The sequence below is a fragment of the Hippopotamus amphibius genome, chromosome 8 (assembly GCF_030028045.1).
Source record: "Hippopotamus amphibius kiboko isolate mHipAmp2 chromosome 8, mHipAmp2.hap2, whole genome shotgun sequence".
NCBI lineage: Eukaryota > Metazoa > Chordata > Mammalia > Artiodactyla > Hippopotamidae > Hippopotamus > Hippopotamus amphibius.
In genome coordinates, this window is record NC_080193.1 from 63,228,266 (window position 1) to 63,245,627 (window position 17,362).

At 37.1% G+C, this 17,362-nt stretch overlaps 1 protein-coding gene and 1 pseudogene across 1 annotated transcript; both read right to left on the reverse strand.

The window, feature by feature from the left end:
• Positions 1–6,602: 6,602 nt before the first annotated feature.
• On the reverse strand, positions 6,603–8,170 carry LOC130859025 (SET domain-containing protein 4-like). The gene is made up of 2 exons (XM_057746252.1): positions 7,933–8,170; positions 6,603–7,800 (listed from the first exon to the last, which is right to left on the reverse strand). Exons 1-2 carry the CDS (start codon positions 8,104–8,106, stop codon positions 6,658–6,660), a joined length of 1,317 nt encoding a protein of 438 aa, XP_057602235.1. The 5' UTR covers positions 8,107–8,170; the 3' UTR covers positions 6,603–6,657.
• Positions 8,171–13,123: 4,953 nt separating this feature from the next.
• Positions 13,124–13,515, reverse strand: LOC130859658 (28S ribosomal protein S17, mitochondrial-like; annotated as a pseudogene).
• Positions 13,516–17,362: the final 3,847 nt, after the last annotated feature.

Genomic DNA, 17,362 nt, shown 5'->3' on the forward strand with positions numbered 1-17,362 from the left:
TCTAGACAAGCTCACTACTAGTAATTTTGCTGAACTAATCATCAACTGTTTACTTAGGACCTAATATATTCTTCCTCCTGCTCTAGTTTCCAAAGGCACATTGTCATGTCTGACTTTCCAGGCTTTTGTAAATGGAGGATTTCTGCCCACATCAATGTAGAGAAGAACTTAAGAGTAGGGTTGTAGCATATCTCAATAAATGCATGAGGGATGACAGAATGAACATATATATGTATGAATGTAGGTAACATGTATATAAATATATATGTATTTAATGTGTGTGTATATATTAAATGAGCAGATACCTCATGTAGATAACTGAGTTTTTAATTCCACATTTGGTTTATTGAAAGGCTTATTACATGATATATATGAACAATTATATTAAAATAAAAACTGGCAGTCTGAATAATATTTCATCAATGATATCATTTGTGTTTTTGTGAAAGTAACCTGATCTCAACTTCCCTTTCCTTCCTGTCTCTAGCATCCCTTTAAAAAGTAGGAAAAGATGCAGAGTCATGAAAAGTCACCGTTTGGTCCTGAATGTGTTTCATGAACTACATTCAAGGTGATAATCGTAAGGAAAACTGTGCTACCTAGTTTCAGGGAGACAGAATAGTGTGCCTGGTCTGGCTTTGGACGATTGAATACATTTCAGAGGAAAGTGACCTGGGGCAGATTATAACCTCCAAATACACATGCTGATCCTCTTTGAATGCATTGAGGGGAAAAGATGGTCAAGAACTGATTCTTTCTGCATCTAATCTCCCACTTGATATAGAGAAAAAGAGTATCATAAATTATGGGATTTCTATATAAGTGTGCTACTAACAAGCTAGTTGTCAAACAGCTCAATTCCTTAGGTTTAAATATATATATATATATATATATTAATTTTTAAATTACTTTTGTATATTACTGAATCTGTCAGGTTCTCAAAATGAAACTCATACTCAAAATTTGATATCTACAGAAGGGTTCTTCATAGACAGACTATTTGCAAATGTTTACTATAGGAGAAGCAGGAGAGATTGTCTGGGCTGGTGTTGGTACCACCCCTATGCCAGTGACAACTGAAGAAACCCATAAGGAAGAGCCTGTAGTATCAACAACCAATGCTAATGACTCTTTTGATTAGCAATAATATTTTTCCCTTAGTAAAATAACTGATTTAACTCCCAAAGTCTCAAATTCATTTTTAAAAGTAGCTCTCTACCATTGAAGGTGGATGAATGTAAAACTGGAATCAGAATTGGATGTCGCTGCAAGTATTCTGGCCAAAATTAAGGCAAAAGGCAACTATTTGCATTTCTACTCTACCTGGAACGCCTCACACTGGGCCCTGGAATATACTGTAAAATACCATGCTTGTTTCAATTTATTATTTAAATATATTTTGATACCTTAGGCTAAATAGTTTTGGATTAAGCTTTATTGCTGATGAGTAATTATGAATTAACTATATAAATTTCATAACTTTTAAATTGTGTTAATCTCTAGCATAAATGCAGAGGAGGCACTCATGTCATGTAGGGTATTGAAACTGGAATACAGTCAATATTGAATTTCTTTTGCTCAAAAGTTTTATGAGTGGGAATGGATGCAGTAATATAATGGGTTATTTTCACTTTCTAAAAAAAGATGGGCATTTCAAATAGTAATAATTGACTATTTTACAATCCCTGTAATATATATTTCAAACACTTTCAGACTCGTTTTAACAGAAACCTTGTAGAACAATTGAAAACTAACTGGAGCTCACAAGCTTCATTTTCTTCCATTCTGCTCCCCTTAACAGACATTTCCAAAATTTGGAATTTTGGTGCTTAATCTTATCTGGGTTTTTTCTTTTTTCTTTTTTGGCTTTCAGCTTCAAAAGAGCTGCAACATCAGTTTTTACCTGCAAAGCTTTTCAAGACACTTTAGTCACCAAGTCCTGATGGAAGCATAATATGTAAGGACATTGCCGCTGGCTGCCTATACAGGGGAACTGAGGAACTAAATGATCTTTAAGATTCAGTCATCCCTAAAATTGCAGCACCCTCCTGATTTTTTTCTTCTTCTGTTTGGCCATCTGTCCAGTTTTTTTTAATCCTTTATTACAGTATAAACAGAATACACAAATATAGTTAAGATAGGAAAATCAAGACCTTGAGTGACTGAAGTGCCTGCGCTAAATGTGATATTCTTTTGAGACTGTGACATGTATAAAAAGACTACTCAACGCTTGCTTTCTCCACCCTATGAAAAGAGTAAGCAGTTTCATTAACTAGGTAGCTTCTAAATTAGTGTTACTCAAACTTTGCTGTGAATACAAATCCCCATGGGATATTGTGAAACTGCAGATTCTGACTTAGTAGATCTGGGGGGAGGCAGAGCCTGAGATTCTGCCTTTCTAACAAGCTCCCAGGTGACGCCAAAGCTGCCAGTCCCAGGGCCAGGCTTTGAGAGTAACATGATTCTAAACTACTGTCCTCCTGTCTTCATATCCAAATTGAAAGAGATCTTGGCTTCCTAAATGTGAATCATTCTCTGTACATTCTTCCAGTTCCTGATTTCTAAAAATAAAGTTGGACATAGAACCGGAAGGGGTATTTTAGATTCCCGAAAATTGGATTAAGGTCAGAAAAACTTATTAAAAATGCAGTTCAGAAGGTCATAAGTTCTAGATCACTTTCCAAACCAGCCCTTCTCAAACTGAAGTTGGTTTCTTTATGGGATGATCTCTAGTGTTCACCTCTCTTGTCCCTCTTACTGAAAGTACCTTTTCTCCCCCTATAATCTGCCAAATTACTGCATCCCCTCAATTCTCCATCTCTTCCCCTGCTTATGTATATCCCACAGAGGTGCCCTTTCACATATGTAGACACAATGGGTGAATTGTACTTTAAATAGGAAAGAATCTTTATCATTCAGAGTAACAGGAAATCCCAGACCCAGGGCAATATGTATGTGATATCTGAATACACAATCAGACCCTTTGAATAGCATTACATCGTAGGAGCAACAAACACAGCAGAGTCCACAAAAGCTGTCTTTTTCAGAGTGTTCACAATGCAAATGAGCCATGATGAAGGAGAAAATCTGGTTAAAATCGCTCACTAGCTGGATACGCATACCCCACTTTTTATATCTTCAATTTCAGTTTTTCAATTTAATGGCTGGCATCTGTTAGAAAAGAAAAATGTAATGGTTAATGCCGTGGAATTAAATCCATAGCCCCCCAAATTTATTAGAGGCTTCTGCCTCCACCTCCAAAAATCTGATACACTGGTTAAAATGCTTAATTTTGCTTTTAAACAGAATCTGGGAATACAACTTGGGAAAGATAATCTATGAAGTTTCTATATTGTTCTAGGAATATCTGAGGATCAGAAAATGATCTCTGTTTTGGGGGTTATTTACTAATGAAAATAGCATTGTAGTCTTGTGGAAAATACTACCACCACCTACTGGCATGTATTGTACATAAATCTGAAAAAGCTTCTAAATCATTTGAGTAGTGCCAAATAAAGGTATGGAGGAAGAAAATAATTATTGTCACTTTACTGAAACTTAAATTTCAAATTTAGTCAAATAATTTTATTTGCTTTTTGATAATATGATAACATTTACTTCTATCACCTGAATATGTAAACTACAAGAGAGAAAAGAGCAAAAACAAGGTATAAGACATTCAAACAGAAAGAAATAAGGTGTATTTATATTGTTGAAATGACACTTGCCTTTGCCTCTCACCTGTTGATAAGCTCATTTTTGTTTTTATTGGAGATTTATTTTATCAAACCCAAAAGGAAAAGTAGGTTTGTGTCAATGTAGCAATTCAAAAAGACATTCACACACAAAGTTTACAAAATTCTTTACAACCAAAAAATAATATTTGAAGCAAAATATAAAGATATATACAAATCTCCTTACAATTTCAGCAGCTATTTTCATAAAGGAAAACAGCCAAAAGACTACATGTACAATAAGCCTTTAGAAATTTTTATTCCACAGTTAACTCTCATTAGCTTTTAGATTAGCATTAAATCATTTGCTCTTCTTTACAATTTCCCTTGGGAAAGAATTAAATCCTCATGTTATTTCTTCAGTGGTTATTTTGAATTTATCTTCAGACAATCTAGTCTGCAGTACAACAAATTTCCTACCTCCAAAGAAACTACTTCTTGCATAGAATCTATTTTCTTGTTCAATGGTTTAATATTTTGCATCAATGAGCTAGATTCATGCAAAGGATATGGGATTAAAGGCATGGATTTTCTTCCCAGAACTTTACTCTGATACCCCTATTTGTTAGACTTACAGAATGGACAATGTATTATTTTAATTATATTTAGAATGACATCTGTATGTACATACAAAGATAGAGATAAGGAAACATTTAGATTAGTATGTCTAATGATAATATATTTATATATTGTCATTATATTCAAGAAACTTCTTTTGGAGAGTGAACATATATTTTAAAGAAATAGAGAAAAAGGTTTTATGTTTAATTGCAGTTATATATGGGAAGTATATATTATTTTTGTTATTTATTCTCATGGAGGTGAAAATATTTGTAGATGATATGGTATCTCATTCCTTATTATCTTATTTAAATTGTAATCATCTGCCTGCCAGCTTAGTGAGTATTCATTGCCCTTTTGGAAAAATAAATTATTGTTCCCCCAAATATTGTTTTGTATTACATTGATGATTAGGATTTATTGTAAATTACTGAATTACTGGCACTGCTGAGTTGCTCCGTTGACAGCCCAATTTTTGCTTATTTGCCTACTGTCTCACTTTTTGATATCTGATGCTACTTCCCCTCTATTTACTCACTCAGGAGAGAGTCATTAAATTTCTACAACGTGCCCCACACTGGCTTGGAACAGCTGACTCTATGGTAGGTACATGAGGCACACAGGCCCTTTGGCTGATTGGTATTTAAAATAGAGTGATGGAGAAATACAATAAACAGGTAAATCAAGAAATAAAAGAAAAGGGCACATTATTATAAGTGAAGTGAAATGTGAGGGAGCAATTAGGTAAGCATCTCAGCTGTGGCCTGAAAAGTCCTCTTTAGCAGCATGGTCATTGAGGTACAAGACAGCAAAGAGCCCAATCACAGAGTCAAATTTTATGTGATTGATGAAGATTACCTGTTTGAGGCAAATAGATTAGCTATCAAAAGGTATTAAAAATATATCTTTCTTCTATTTTGTGCAATAGATTTATGATGAATCTATTATATCTCCAAAATTCAACAAGATTTGAATTAGTATTTTCAACAAGAGTTGAGCTGGTATTTTCATCAAAATTTGAAAGATAGTGTTATGGCTCAATTGTGTCTCCCCCAGCCTCCCACAGTTCACATGTGGAAACCCTAACCTCCAGGGCCTCAGAATGTGACAGTATTTGCAACAAGTAGATAAATAAAACCTGAAGATCTAATGCACAGTGTATTGATTATGGTCAACAATACTGTATTATAAACTTCAAAGTTGCTAAGAGAGTAGATCTTAATTGTTCTTACCACACACACACAAAAAATATGAAAAGTATGTGAAGTGATAGAGGTGTTTGCTATGCTAGGATGGAATCATACTGTAGTACATAAATGCATCAAACCAATACATTGTACACTTTTAACTTACACAGTGTTACATGCCAATTATATCTCAATTTTTTTTTTAATTTTGAAAAGAAAATGATGGCATTTGGAGGTAGGGCCTTTAAAGAGATAAAGTAAAATGAGGTCATGTGGACAGGCCCTAATCCAATATGACTGGTGTCTTTATATGAAAAGAATATTAGGGCACAGATACACATAGAGGGAAGACCATGTGAAGATATTGGAGAAAGACAAAGATGGCCACAAGCAAAGAAGAGAGGGCTTAGAAGATATCAACCCTGCCACCACCTTGATCTCAGACTTCTATCCTCCAGGACTGTGAGACAATACATTTCTGTTGTTGAAGTCCTCTAGATGGTTGTACTTTGTAATGGCAGCCTTAGCAAATTAATATAGATAGGATTGCAAAGCATTGATGATTGAATAAAAGGGTTAAGTTAAAAGGGGAGGTACAGTCTATGTGAAAGTCAAGGAAGAAAAAAGGTGCTATATAAAAAAATGATGAATAGTTAGTTTAGATGGAATTGTAAAGTGAATGGAAGGGGACAGGGAAGACAAATTTTGAAAACTAAATTGTCATTTTATGAAAGAAAGTCTTGATTGTCAAGCAAAGAAAATGATTTTAAATAGAAAAGTAAGTAAAAAAAATCTATTATTTTTCTCCCCAGATAAATGTTACAGAGATCTCTGATATATAGCACAGGTGAAAAAGCAGAGCTACTATGGTGGGGGAGAGAGTGGCATCTTGCCCCTCTCAATTTCTCTTGACATTAACACATGTCCAAGGAACTCAGGGATTTTCTGCAATATTTAGGAAACCATTGATTGGAATAAAGAGTTGCACTTTATTAGTGTACATTTTGAACCACTATAGTAATTTGTGGTTAGTTTATTATTTTTTTAAGCAGATAACTGTTTAATAGAAACTGTTCCTGCACTGTAAATGATTCCATATAAAATAAACCGTAGTTTAAAAATGTTTTAAGAAGTCACACCCACCATAGGAGGTGATCACATGCACTTGGGTGAAGTTATGTAAAAGCTTTTTGCAAACTGATTAGGGTCTCAGCAGAGGCCTGGAGAATCTTCAGCTCTTCTGTCCACAGTGTTTCTACCAAAGTTAGTTGGTTTGTCAAAGCCACTTCATCTTTCATGTGAGAAACCTTCTGAAGCACAGCATTAGTCTCCTCTATGAAATAGTGGCATATTTTCTGGGCTATGTCCAAACTTGTCTTCTCATTTGTATCTGAAATTATTTCCCCAAGAAGTACTTTCTTCCAGCATGTAAATTCTTCAGCTTCCAGACATAACAACTTAAGAGCTGTGAGTAACCGCCAAGATGGTCCATCCCATCCAAACGTGAAATTTTCCACAAAGTTGTGATCCTCTAAAATGGAAATCTTTTTGTTCATCTGTTTATCTGCTGATGGAAGATATTTATCTTTTAAGACATAGACACAAGCATGAGGGTTACGCATGGCAACAAATCCATACTCCAGGAGCAGGCGGTGGTTATCATGAGGGCCGTAGCAGATGAACACCTCTTTGTGTTTTCCACAGCTCGTAACCGTTCTGATTTCATAACAGCGAGTTTCCTCATTAAATGTTGCTTTTACCTGGACATCAGGGCTGTGGTTGAGCAGATCCAGGAACGGGGCGAGCGCGCAGGTGTTTGGCTCTGCAGAAAAGCACCGCCTCCACGGGCGCTTCAAGTACACAGCCCTGGTGTTGGCGGTGCACCAAGCCCACAGGAGGGCACTGTAGCTAAAGATGCTCTCAACAGCCTCGGAAAACAGAGGCTGCAAGGAAGAGAAAAAGTCTCTGGAGGAAGAAAAGAACTCCCACAAGCGGGTTCTCTGCTCTCTGGCCTTTGCTTTCAAAGGTTCGGGAAGAAGATTCACCACTTCTGGCTCCAAACAGACAGGGCAGGTGTAGGCCTTCGGCAAAACCTCCAGGTAAGGCTTCCAGGGAGACCGATCCCCAGCGTGCTTTTCTGAAACTAAAAAGGTGCACAGAGCCAGCAGAGGAGATGGAAGAGGCTGCCACTTAGCAATGTACGGCCGTAAGTAGCTTCTAATCACTGTGTCCGTGGTGAGCAGGCAACTCTCGGGCAATGAGATAATCATGTGTCCCTCCTGTAGGGATGTTTTGCTCACCAGCCCTCTTCCTGTACCCTTCTTAAGGAAAAGTGACACCTGAAGAGTAGTCAGGCCTTAGGCACAACAAGTCCACTCCTGACATTATTTTCTCTTGATCATCTCATAAAGAACTCCATCCAATAAAACTTCAGTATGGCTTCTACTGACCATTCCTGGAAAACGAATGGGTATTAAGTTTGTATCTTCAAACTTCCTATCTTTCAGCCACTTCTTAAGCTCTATAAATTCAGGCTTGTAGCTCTCATTCACTCCTCTCGATTCAAAACTTGTAAAGAGTTTTCGTCTTCTGATTCGGCTCGTTCTTCCTCCTCTGTTCTTCATACTAAAACTGCAGTTTCTGCTTAATTGCCCAATCTATAATAAAAAGCATTTTCTTTGCTTTTGTTTCCAGCTGTATGATAATCAGTGTTCTTTGTACCATTATACGCAGCATCCTGCCCGGCCTGGTGGGGACTGGCGATCTGAACTCAGTACTCATTTTTCACACCATAAAGTTAAAATGTCTGGTTAGTTTATTATTGAGCTCAATTTCTTGCTCCCACACTATCCTATAAGGGGATTATACACTTTTACCCACTGCCAGGTGACATGCTGTACCCTGTCAAGGGGAGAGGTGCACATCCCTGCCACAGCAAGGCTGGGTTTGGCCAATGTAATGTAAGCAGATGTAACATGCACCACATCTAAGCAGAATCTTTAAAAGCCATCACACATTTCTGCCAGCTCCCTTGCCTTTTTTTCTCTGCCATAAGAATATTATGTCACAAATGGCAGGTGCTCCCTCAGCATGTGTCTGATATAGGAAGACCCATGGAGCATCAGACAACCATCATGTGTGAAGTAAGCAAGAAATACATATCTGTTATAGGCCACTAGAATTCGGGAGCAGTTTATAATTGTGTCAAAGCTGATGGGTAGAGTGCTTATAAGGGAAACGATGTGAATCAAACAAATCAAAACAAGGGAATATTTTTGCTCAAAACTGTGTGTTTAGCAGGTTTTAAATTGGACTACAGTAAAAAAATATGGAGTTGATAAACACTGTGCATATATACACTGATAGACATGGTAAATTGTATTAGAATTGTCTGTCATTCCCTACTCTCAGAATTCCTTTTCATGTAACCTCATCTCCACCCACAAAATCTGCTCAGTGGGGTCTACTCAACCATGGTACCACTGCCTGGATAAAGAAGGGTGGACACTGAACCTTTCACTTTTAGGGGGTAGATGTAGTCTGGACAGGAACTTGGATGTTTGAGCTAGCTCAATTAAATTTCTTACCTTAGGGGCTTCCCTGGTGGCACAGTGGTTAAGAATCCTCCTGGCAATGCAGGAGACATGGGTTCGAGACCTGGGCCAGGAAGATCCCACATGCCACGGAGCAACTAAGCCTATGTGCCACAACTACTGAAGCCTGTGTGCCTAGAGCCCATGCTCCGCAACAAGAGAAGCCACCACAATGAGAAGACTGTGCACCACAACAAAGAGTAGCCCCTACTCACCTCAACTAGAGAAAGCCCATGCACAGCAATGAAGACCCAATGCAGCCAAAAATAAAATAAATAATAAAATAGATCTTTAAAAAATTTTTTTTAAATAAATTTCTTACTTTGGGAATTTTAACTAGAGGACAGAGAATTTTTATAATGATAAGCTAAAAAGTCACAGAGACTCAAGGCTAGAGCAAAGCACTGTGAAGACTTCAGCATAGTGACATGAAAATAGAGAATCTGTGGGCACCAATTAAGAGGGAGACAAGAAAGAGAAAACCTAAAAGAAGCAGTGATGTTCCTTATTGCTGCCTCAGGTCCTACCATAGTGAGCCTGAGGCAGGCTGGGACCTGGGACCCTTTGCTGAAGTGCTTGCACCTGGACAAAGTCTCCTAGAGCAACAGAATACAAAGAAACTATAAGGAACTAAAAATAACTGCATGCATGCCCAATTGAGGCAAATCATGAAGAGCAAGATACAAAAAGTCCAAAACCACACTGCCACTTCTGAGGTGCCAGAAGGTAAAGCAGGGCCCTGCTTGTGATCCTTGCACACAGCACCACCAAGGGGATGCGCAGACCACCTAAGCCACCCCTCCAGCCCAACCCACCGATCTGCCCTTACCCTTACCCCATTCAAGGAATCAGCTGACCCCTACTCGGGAAGGGAGCAAGCACGGGCACCTGTTACTTGTTTTCACTCGCTGGTGCTGCAGCATGAGTACCAATAGAGCCTTGCCTGAATTTCTAATCTAGCCTCTTATCAATTTCTATTGATTAAAGAGTCCAAGAACCCAGGTCTGTAACAAGCTCTGAGTTCCCTTTTCCTCAGTGCTCAGAATACCTCTCTGTAGCTCTAAGTGGCTGCCCACCCCTTTTCATTTAAGCTCATTTGAGAGGGATTCCTTTTTGATACAAAATAAAAAATATTAATTTGTTAAAACACCAAGCAAATGTAGGGATGGCCCACAGTAGAGAGCTGATATTAAAAATAAAAAAGAGTGGTGGCTTTGGAGGCTCAGAATCAATGTGTAGGACTGGCTATACGAGGTAATGAAAGGCAAAAGTTGAATGTTTCTTTGTTGTTCCATATTTAGGTAGTAATAATATAAGAGGGCATCTGGAAAAGAGATGCCGAAGACAATAAGGTTAGTTTGGGGACATCCTGAATGTGATGTGAGAGACTGAATATTTTATTGCAGATGTCTCCCAACCAGTTGCAAAGGAAGAGTGTCTATGCCAAAAAAAGTGAATAACCAGCTAAACAATTATTTGCCACAGTATGTTTGGTACTACATGAAATACAAAAATTGGATCATAAGACTTACTTATTTGAATGTCTCACTTTGTATAGGTTTGATTGTGCAAAAGCTGTCTTATTCATTTTCCTGAATTAAGGGGCTATCTTTGTGTTCTTATGAATTTATGAGAAGGGCTAATGATTGAAAAGTGTATTGAACTATTTTAGAAAAAAAACCCTGGACTTTCTAAAGGTGTTTGGTGATTCCTTGTTTAATCCATAGTATCCTAAAAGTGGTATGGCAAAAGGAACATTTTATGAAATAATTTCATAACTTCAGTGTTCAAAACTGCAATCATGGCAGCCTCTCAAGATTCAACACAACCAGATGAATACCCTAAGACTAGGTGAAGGAACTAAGGCAAAGTTTAAGAGAGAGAGTTGACGCCTGCAATAAGGTTAAGATAGAAAAGAGTCCTGAAGCCTTACACATTTCCTAGAAGTGGACCATAAATATGGCTCTGAGCATTTTGGTGGCAAATGCAAAAAGGGAAATGTAATTAATATTGGTTAGATAAAAAGCAACGTATCCTCCAGGCAAAGAGAAATTTCCCCCATGGCTGTTAAATAGAGATGATTGTGTGATAATAGTAGATAGCAAATACAGCTCCACAATCTACAATAATCTTTAAAAGATTCCTTCGAAGTAAGTGGACAGAATATCAACAAATGCAAGTCTACCAGGAACTGATTTAAAGTTGCCAGGTTGATAACTTTCCAAAGGACAAGCAAAATAAATTTTAGAACCTTGAAATTTTATTCCTATATATTCCATAAATACTTCTACACACTATTTCTCTAAAATTCTTTTTGATTACTGGTGAATTCCAGATTGTTTTCCCTGACAAGTTCAAGTGTGCTGCCCTGATACATATTGATCAGTACAGAGGCATAAGCTTTCAAAACGAGCCACGTGGGGCTAGAGGATCACATGTTTTGAGGCCATTTCACCATTTTAAGTATAAAATGGACTTTTAACGGATGGGTTTTTTTTTTTACTAGATGATTTCAAAATATGTCATAGGTGTCTTAAATTTCTGTTCTAAGAAGCAACTATGATCATTCTATCCTGGAAGATGGTGGAAGCATTGATGGCCAACAAGACCATAGAGTCTGAGGAAAGTCATAGCAGAATGTCTGACTGGGAACAATGCAACTTCCTGTTACATTACCAATCAGTTGTAAAGCGGAAACCTTGACTATTCAATGAGCAAAATGCTTTTCATGTTTATTAACTAAATGCTGAAAAATGTCAAGCAAAAATAATGGCTTAGGCTTTGGAATAGTTAATATGTAGCCCTTTTTGCTGGCCATAATTAGATAGCAGGGTTGGTTGATGTGGCAATTTAGGAAATATATTCATTTGTTAAAATGGTTCAGAGTTAAAATCGTTTTAGATTGTCCCCTTTAAGCATTCTACACAGAGGCCTATCACAGCTTTGTCTTCATAATCATCATTAAAATCAGTTCAAATACTAGTCATGGGAATTGTTATTTGACATTTATTTATTTTGCAATTTATCTCAAACTGATTTTACTAGGGGGAAAATGCACTAAGGAAGTTGATCTGCTGTCTCAGCACTTATTTGTTTACAGAAAATTTAAGTGTAGGTGACCCTGTTCTGGTTGGAAACTTTATGATTAGAGCTCTTTCTGCCTCAGTGAAGAGTACATGTACTTTTCTTTTTTCTTTTCAGCCATCACCAGATTTTTTAAGGGAAACAAATTAAGGCAATGAGCATTTATTAATGGGCCAGATAGGGGACATACTTTGATCTTTAAAATATCCAATAATTTTAAGTTAGGAACTGATTTCTATGAGATAGCTTATCATTTAGTATGCTAGCATGCCACATTTGTTCCAAATAAAATGAGCACAATTAGCAAAATTGTAGGTAAAGCTTAAATACATATAGGCTATCCTTATATTAACTGTAAATACAAAATACATTGATTTGGGTGTATATATTCAAAATAATAAGACTGCTCTTGGATATGCATTTATCTTTGTTTTTAACATATACAAAATGGGATCCTACACATCTATATATATGGATATTAATTCTCTTAGAAAAAACAAGATTTTCTCATCATTTTAATTCTTTTCCAAAATTTTGTTGTTCTCTCTTTGTGTGTTTTCCACACAATCCCATTTTATTATATTTGGATCCTTATGCAACCAAAGTTAGGGTATTGGAATGTACTTAAAAAGTGCTTACCTTATTTTTGAGGCAAAAATCTACCAATATCTATCACTTTCTTTTGTTCAATTTCCAAAGTGTTCTCTATAAAATAACCTTTTCATAAATAAATGTATGTTCATGTATTATTTTGCTACTTAGCTTTATTTAGGTTTAATGACAATTCTTGCATAATCATTTCTTTTTTTTATGAAAAATTTTAACAAGGCCTTTACTTCATCTACTTTTAGCTATTTCATAAATACCAGAAGAGAAACTGGAAGGTTTGTGAGGAAACTTAGAAAAATTTTTCCATTAAGCCAACTTAGAAATCCTTCCCTTTGGTTCCGTCTTCCGATCTCCTTCACTGTGTTGAAGAGAGACCAAGTTCTTCCAGGTTTTCTGTTAGGTGGGCGGTTTCCAGACCGAGTGGACTCTCTAGGTAGGTGGTTCCCACACAGCGCTTTCCAGTCACTGAATTTATGACTTGTCCAACTTTGAAAAAGATCTTAGCCAGTTCATGCTTCACCGGCTTTGTTCACGGGACAAGTAAAGCTTTGAGAAGAACAATATCCCCAGGGGTGAACTGCTGGACAGCATTGTGGGCAAAGTAGGTTTCTTCACTTATTAAAATACTTGCATAAATAGGGATCCAGAACCAGTCTGGTCACTCTCAGTTTTTTGCATTGCTGTCCCAATCACCTTCCCCATGACCCACCTGGCATGGACGGATGAACGAGCTATTGACATTATGTGGCTTTGGCCACCTGGAGGGCTAGCCCGTGCTTCCTCTCCAGAATCCACCCCTTTCTGTGGCTGTGGCACATGGCAGGCAGTCACTTTCCGACTACTTCCATAATCATTTCTGATGCATGCGTTTTGTTCTATCTCAAAAAACAATACAAAGCAAAACAAAATCATAAAATAAATAGAAAAGTACTGATGACCTATGAAGTCAGAGTGTGAGCACACAAGTTACAGAAACATGCTTTTAAAAGGAATTCAAGATTTTAGAGAAACATTAAAATAATTTCAATGTAATCAATCCATTCGAAACACAGAAACATGAACTTAAAAATATCAAGTTTGATTTTTTCCTAACCTCTTACCTTTTCCACATTTTTTGCTCATTTTTAAGAAGGCATTGACACTTTACTGGTGTGAAGATACAAGATGAGAGCCTAGGTCTCGAATTGAGGTGGCTTGGCCAAATTTGGTTTAGAGAAGTGTTTTGTTTGGCTTGCACAAAATAAATAACAAATTTATTTTAAAATTGAACATGATGCCAACATTTAAAAATTAAGGCACTTAATATTGTAAGAAAAATCCTTAATTCTGACACTTTTTGAAAAAAAATAGAGGCTAGCTTGCAACAAGGGGCATGACAGCCATCTGCTAACGCTGTATACAGGCTGCTCATTTTAGCTGGGCGCTGCTCCCCAGGTTGCCAGAGTCCCATTTTCTCATTTACCGCACATGTCTGTCTCCTGCCAGATCTTAGTTTCTGCTTCCTGGGATAGCCTATGATCCAAAGGACACATTTTTTCTAGCAAAAGATAGAATCACAGTATTTCCTTATTTCCTTCCTGGCAACCTTCTCACCCACTCCCAGATGATAATAATACAACGTGGAAAGTAAAACAAGCAGAAGTGTAAAATAATCCGTTGTGAGATAAAGTGACCACAATCACTCCACTCTAAGCACATCTTCTTTTTGCTTGATATTCAGCTTGAAATGAAAATCAATGAAAAGATCCACTCTCTTCATGTTTTTCTTCACCTAGGCTTACAGGAGATCTTTAAAAGACAGACTTTCTGAAATGGTGACAGCATCTCGGGTTGTGCAAACCTGCAGGCTAAACTACAGATGGTGCCATTCAGCAATGGTCCAATTGCTAGTTACGACCCTCTGAAAAGTGCAGGGTTTATCATAGAAACACTGACAGTCACCGGAATATCATGTCTCTTTTGGGCATTGTTTTAACAAATGTATTTGAAAGAAAAATGTTCTTGGTTAACTACAGTTCCCAGAATACCTTGCAGAACATTCTGTCTCTATTGATCATAAAATGACATAGCCACTCTGCCTCCTGTGGCAGAGCTCAGGGGAAGGTGAGTGAGTGCATTATACCACGTGACAAACTTTAAATTATGAAAAACACTAGTGTGTAGTTTCATCAAAATTTGCATTCTGTTCACAGGAGATAGATCTGAAATCTATTTTTATCCAAAGGATCTTGTTAAACTAAGATTGCCTGTTACTATATGTAGTTGTTTCCTGCAGTAGTGCCTGATGGTACTTCTTATAAACAGTAGAGAATAAATCCAAACAAGCTGAAAAATGTTTATTGCAAAATACTGTAGTTCAAGAAAAATTACATCTGCATGGACTGCATATTTTGGATGCAATTTACGGTGCAGCTTCTCTTCATTAACCACATCTCAGAGAATTTTCAAAGCATCAGCTTGCATATTATTAACATGTACTTAAAATAACAATATGGAAAGCTTCGGGATTAAAATAAAAGGTTAAGCGTAAAATGTAAGGTGCTCTCAGTGTGTCTACATACATTCAATTCCTTAGAAATTCAGCTTTTTAATTAAAGTGAACTAGACCTTACCTAGACGAGCTAGATTAATAAGTATCTCATTCTACTCTAACTATTCTCCTTAATAAAAGCAGATGGAATCCATTTTGCAAGAAAAAGTATAGTATTAACCATTATTGCTTCTTTTATATAGCTAAACACATATAATTATTCTACAGCATTTTTCATGGAAAGGAAGAGTGGAAAAAAGGCAACTATAGCATTTGAACTCAAGGGAAATTTTTCTTCTATTACTCTACATGGAAGATATATATTTGGTTGGATGTTTGTTTCTGTTTATTTTCTGCCAATTATATGCATTGTCTATTATTTTACAGCTTGAGGTTCTTAAAGGAAAATCTATATCAATTTTATTTACAAATGCATATAGCATTTTAAACCATTAAAAAGCTAAATGTGAACACTATTAATAAGTGAGTCTCTGAAAATTCCAGCATTATACTACCCACCTGTCTTCTCTTGTCATTCATACTCAGATTCTTGAGGGCATTCCTTGGAAGTTAGTGGAAGAGGATGGATGGATTCTAACTTATTACTTATATGTACAATTTCTGTGTATAGTATAATGGAAAGGCCACAGTCATTTCCATTCAGAACTGAGTTTGAGGGAATTCCCTGGTGGTCTAGTGGAACTAAGGTGGTCTCTAGGAACTAAGATCCCAAAAGAAGCTTTGCAGAGCAGCCAAACAAAATAAAACAAAGCAAAACAAACAAACAAAAAAACACTAAGTTTTAATCCAGATGGTATTTCTATTATGCTGGACAAGTCAGTTACCCTGTCTGAGCTTCAGTTTTCTCATCTGAAAAGCAGGGATTAAAAATAACTACTTGGTAGAATTGTTGAGAGGGTTAAAGGAAGAATCTATGCAAAGCACATATTACAGCATCCAACACAGGAAGTACTTCAAAAAGGTAGAAATGGGTTATCGTTATTTCCTCTCTGAATCTAAAGTACTACCAAAGGCAGTCCAAATCAGCCTGAATTTGTATAAGATGCCGTTTCAAAATAAGAATTAATTTGAAATGTTTCACTTGTTTAGCTGTTACCACTATTATTTTCAAACTTCCTGGGTAGGCATACCTCACATCTCTCATTGATTAAGCCTCTGACCCCATCAGTGGAGAACGAGCTCCGCCCTGCGTGGCCTTTGCCCTTTCAGGCTCCCTTGTTTGAATGTGCTTCTTGGTTTTGTCACACTAGTGAATTTCTAGTTACCACTCAGTGATACTTTCTTTGATGCACCAAGATAGAAATAATCCCTCAGAGTTTCTTTATTTTTGCAGCATCAGACTATTCTAGGTGTGTCTGTTGATGTTTGCTTCCTTCACTATAAGCTACTCGAGGGGTGCCGCTGTGTTGCCCTAGCATTAATCATTACCTGCACATTGCCAGAAGAGAAGTAGTCACATTATTTGAAAAATATGCTATGTAAAAGAAAGTTTAATTAACTAAATGGAAGTTAGACTATGTTAAAAGCAAGTTATGCAGTATAAGACCGCATATGTTTTATGGAAGGAAGAGGTGCAGTTTGTTTTTCTCTTCCTTAACCCATGATTTTCAGGTCAGAACTCCTCCCTAAGTGTTGCTGGTTCAGCCTGCCATGGCCCTTGTCGTGTAGGTCCCCCATAGTTACAGCATCACCCCGGTCGCAGCCTCAGCTTCCTCTCCTCAGTGTGGAATGATGCCCCAGGCCATGTTCCCCAGCCCTGCCCAGAGCCAGGTTATTCAAACGCTGAAAAGAATGCAACTCCACAATCTAGACATTGTTTAAAAATAACACTCCTAATAGCAAAATGTCACTGCAGATGTGAAAATATCATTCAATAGTCACCATTTTTCCTAACTGATTGCTGACCTAAATATAAGCATTTTGTTTCAATAGTTCCAAAATGTTTACGAATGTTGTTTGCTATTTTCTTGCTAATACCTATTCATCCAATGCCTTTTGGCCTAGCCACTCACTGACACACAGGCTAAATACACTGCAGAAACT

Bases quoted from the DNA above. Each gene is read 5' to 3' on its own strand.
- LOC130859025 (XM_057746252.1), bottom strand. From the start codon at position 8,106: ATGAAGAACAGAGGAGGAAGAACGAGCCGAATCAGAAGACGAAAACTC. The intron at 7,801-7,932 runs GTCAGTAGAAGC...TTCCTTAAGAAG, and splicing joins CCATTCGTTTTCCAGGAATG to GGTACAGGAAGAGGGCTGGT.